Genomic DNA, 5,000 nt, shown 5'->3' with positions numbered 1-5,000 from the left:
TCTTCAGTCATTTCTGGTTCTTTGACTTCTTTAGTTCTCTTAACTTTGTCCTTATTTATCCAAAATCCCTCATCTTCTAATGATTCAGCATATGTGGAAGGTATTTGGTTGTTTATTTTTGTCACTTTCACTTTTGTCTCTTGTATATCTATGACTCTGTACGGACCTGTGAATTTAGTGGCTAACTTATAATTAATTCCACTTCTTACTTCCTTCTTGATGTAAACATCATCCCCTCTCTTGTAATCTACTGGCTTTAACCCTTCTTGATGTTTGTCAATCATGATCTTCTGGGCTTCTCCTAGATTCTTGTGTAACTGTTTATGAATTACCTTGAAATTACTAATTCTTACCTTCATGATATCTTCAGAATAATTTGGCTGTACTGGCTGATTCAGCCATGCATAGGGTAATCTTGGTTCATATCCCATCAAAGCTTTTATGGGCGTTGCTTGAGTACTGGAATGATTTCTAGCATTTAATGACAATTGGACTAGAGGCAAATTGATATCCCATTCAGGATCCTGTCCTACTGTATGCCTTAATGCATCTAGAACCTTTCTGTTATTTCTTTCTACTAAACCATTGCTAGCTGGATGATATGGTTGTATTGTTACTTTCTCTACTTTGAATGCATCACAAATTTCTTGTACTAGTGAATTATTGAATTCGGTGCCATTGTCAGATATTATAAGCTGTGGGGCAGAATATCTACAAAAGATTTTGTCAAAGAGAGCGACTGCACATTCTTTAGCTCCCTTCCCTGTTATTGGTATTAGCTCTGTGTATCTGGTAAGTGCATCCATACACACTAGTATATTCTTATTCCCCTTACCCGTGGTATGCAAGTTAGTTATAAGATCTACTGCTACTCTTTCAAATGGAGTTTGTGGAATGGGATACTTCCCTAGAGGTACTTCTTTATCTGTTCTTCCTTTATAACTGTTACAAGTATTGCAGCTTTTCACATAGTTGCTAACATCTTTGTAAATTCCCTTCCAATGGAAAGATCCTTTAATTAATCTAACTGTTTCGTCTCTTCCTGGGTGTGCTCTCATGTCATCATCATGCATTAGTTCAATAACTTTACTTCTTAGGCTCTTAGGTACTATTCTTTTGTGAGTTACACCTTGAAAGGACTTGAATGGGTCATATTCTTCACACATCCAGACTAATACATTGTCTATGATATTCACTGCATCTATGGGACATCCAATTGTCTTACTCAATTCTACTTGCTCTTGCTGATCAAATTCCTTCTTATTTTCTACAAATCTGAAAACTTCTTTCAAATATTCATCGTCTCTTTGTTTCCTTGAACATCTGTGATTTTACAGTCTTCTACTGGGTTTAAGCTTAAATGAGAAAAATATGCCTCATACACCTTTTCAGACATTATATTCTTGGGACTTCCTGTGTCAAAGAATACGGCTATAGGCTTTTCTAAACCAACGTGGGCGGGAAATACAGGTCTATAACTATATTCATTTCTTATATTAACTTTGCTAATACACTTAGTTTGGCTTAAGGGTGATGCTCTCGTCTTTTCTTTTAAGTAGGAATGTCCATGATACCAGTGATACAAAATTTACTGTCGAGTCGTCTGATAACTCTTGGTCTGGTTGGTATACTAGGGCAGCTTGGTCGTTGTTTTGGTTGTTTTGGTCTCTATTATATATATATATATATATATATATATATATATATATATATACTGTATATATATAGATTTATATATATATATATATATATATATATATATATATATATATATATATATATATATATATATATATATATATATATATATATATATATATGTATATATATATATATATATATATATATATATATATATATATATATATATATATATATATATATATATATATATATATATATATATATATATATATATATATATACATATATATATATATATATATATATATATATATATATATATATATATGAGTGTATATATATATATATATATATATATATATATATATATATATATATATATATATATATATATATATATATATATATATATATATATATATATATATATATATATATATATATATATATATGTATACTATATATATATATATATATATAATTTATTCAAGATTGTGCTAAAAAATGCGTTATAGAAAATGTTAAGAATGAACTATTACTATAAAAGAACTTATTGCTGTGCAGCTTGGCATTAAATTCTGCCAGAAAACAGAGCTATAAGGTATTAGTGTGCTTCAGACCTCTGTTCTATCACTGGCGGAATGTTCCTCCCGTCTGCAAGACACTAGCATTCTGCTTGGCGTCAAGTGTCCCTTTCTTACAATAACTGTATTTCTTATTTCGGAAGATTTTCTGCTTGACACTTTTACGAAAATTCACCTGCTGAATTTTCTAGTATCAACATCTATAGCAATTCCAGGAAGTCTTGGGAGAGAATGACAAACATCTGCTTCAGAGAAATACTAAAATCTGGCAACTCCACACGCTGACAATAGGCACAAACACTAATGACAACATAAGCTCCCAGCTGACATGGAGCCTAAAAGGAAAGTGTTATAAATACAATCACTGCAAGGAAGGAAGTTTTCACGCCGAGCAGAATGCTGATTTCTCAGACAGGAAGAACATTTCAACAATGATGGAACAGAGGGGTCTGATTTTAATGGCAGATTTTAATGGCAAGCTCTAATCGTTTTGGAAGAGGGTGCTTGGAGTTAGAGGAAACGGCAAGCATTACTGAAGGTTCTAAATTATAAATGGTATAGTTACCAACACCAGTGAATGGTGAAGACATATTTGATTTTGCTAGTTTGGCTTCGCACACCTCCACACTCCCATTTTATATTGTCCAGATCTTGGTAAGGCAACGTGTTGTACTGTATGTTTGACTGAGCACCTGACCAACAATAACTCTATTGCTGATTGCTCAGAAAACTTGAACAGGATTTAGAGCCTAACTTCCATCAGCTTTCGAAGCCGCCAAATATAAGCCTCTCCAGGCCTATTAAGTCCAGGACAGCAGTAGAAATGATACGAAGAAGTCTGGACAAATGATGTTCACTTAGAAGAGTGTTAAAGGTCTAGGTAGTTCCATCTTGAGGAATTACATGCACCTGTTTGCTTCGTTCTTCCTTGATGCCTGTCGGGCAGCAAACATTTACTCTATCAATATCTACTTGATAGGTGCTGGATTACAACACTGAGGAAATAAGACTTTAACGGTAATATCAAACTTTTATCACAAGGGATAACGATGGAAATTTAATCTCGCTCTTCTGAATATCGTGAAAATCAGATCTCATCCTGCCTCTAATGTAAGTAGATAAAAGATGGAACCTGAAAAAGCTTTTTCTTCTTTTACTAATGCGAAAATTTATCGTATGTTTTAAATTTGGTATCTCATGCACGATAAGCAATATACTAATTTTCCTCATTTTTGTGAAATTCATTTCCTCAGCATGTTAACTACAGATATTAATATGCAGCTTGTATAGTATGGAGCAAGTCTAAAAAGTCCCTGAGCTGCAGAGCAGGTTCCGACAAAAGAGAACAACGCGAAGACTGGAGAACAAAACAAGAAACAGATAACGATGAACTGACAGACACGCCATTAAATATTTGCAGTGCGAGTAAGCACAAATAAGATCATGAAATAGGCACATGAAAGACTGCAGTAGTGTTGGCCTTTAATAATAAAAGTATTGACTCGTCGATGAATAACGACACTGCAGCCAGGAGACCGACCACTCAGCCATTTTGACGCTGAAGAAGTGAAGAGTGTCACAACGTCTCATCTTATGTAAATGAGGATGTGCATGTTCTACTCATGTCAATGAGGATGTGCGTGTCCTACTCATGTCAATGAGGATGTGCATGTCGTACTCATATCAATGAGGATGCACATGTCCTACTCATGTCAATGAGGATGCTCATGTCTTACTCAAAACGAGGAGGAGGAAGCAAAAGTTCTTAATTAAGCCGCCATGCAGATTCCCAAGAATGACGCTTTATACTTCGATAGATTTTCCATAAATGCAAGTTATCCTTCCTCCAATGTCACAAAATGACTAAGGTCTACCTTTCACTATGTACTGTCCAGTGTTACATAGTATATTTAAAGATTTATTCAATTTGTTGGTGTCGAAACAACATTCGCTATCAAAGCCGGTGGGTAAAAATATCTCATGACACCTGCACGTTGATAATCTTATGAAGAGTTACATGCAGGTAATCCCAAATTTCATCTAAATGAGTTTTGCAGCAAACTTCTGAGCACTCGTGAAATTGAAAACACTTCCCTCAAAACAAAAAATAACAGTCATTTGTCAAACGAAACCGGCACCTTTATCTCGGCAATGACAGTGGAAACTCCTTCAGAAGCCTTCACTGAAACTACGAGACTCGTTTGACAAATGATATATTTTAAAGGTGACGAGCAGGCATTCATAACATTAAGACCTAATCTCAGTCAACAAAGAGCAGTTACCAATTTGCCAGATGGGATATAATTTTGGATGAACCCTTCAGCTGAAAGCTATATAAAGGAATAATTCTTGGTTTCGGCTACATAAAAACTCGCTATAGAACAGCAAATATTTGCATGCCAATTTTACGGAAGGATAAAACAATTGTTTGTTAAGATCTTTTCATATTATTCACTGTAGGTCAATGAACGCACCATTGCCCAAATGATGTCTGATGATTTATTATTCGAACATTTAAATAGAGAGAATGGCTACAGCTCTATGCAGCCATTCTACATCTCCACAATTGACTTTCTAAGCTCAGTCGGCAAAGAAAAACATCATGCGAAGAGCTCTTCATTTCCAGCTTGAATCATTACCGCTATGCTATAAAGAATGACCTCCAACAATTCTTTTATTATCTAGAAGTACCATCCAGCATTAATTAGTATGATGAGGAAATGAAAAACTTCGATGGAAATCACTCCACTTTCCCTAAGTAGTGAGAGGTAT

At 34.4% G+C, this 5,000-nt stretch overlaps 1 protein-coding gene across 1 annotated transcript in view; it reads left to right on the top strand.

Annotated features, from left to right (window-relative positions):
* Nucleotides 1–1,533: 1,533 nt before the first annotated feature.
* LOC136836159 (blastula protease 10-like) overlaps nt 1,534–5,000 on the top strand; it is a 14,620-nt gene continuing 11,153 nt past the window's right edge. The window contains exon 1 of the mRNA XM_067100157.1: nt 1,534–1,621. Coding sequence (XP_066956258.1) covers nt 1,534–1,621 — 88 coding nt within the window. The remainder of the gene's footprint in view (nt 1,622–5,000) is intronic.

This window comes from Macrobrachium rosenbergii, chromosome 56 (assembly GCF_040412425.1).
Source record: "Macrobrachium rosenbergii isolate ZJJX-2024 chromosome 56, ASM4041242v1, whole genome shotgun sequence".
Taxonomy (NCBI): Eukaryota; Metazoa; Arthropoda; class Malacostraca; order Decapoda; family Palaemonidae; genus Macrobrachium; species Macrobrachium rosenbergii.
The sequence above is the reverse complement of the archived record's forward strand: the minus strand, read 5'-3'. Positions and strand labels throughout refer to the sequence as shown.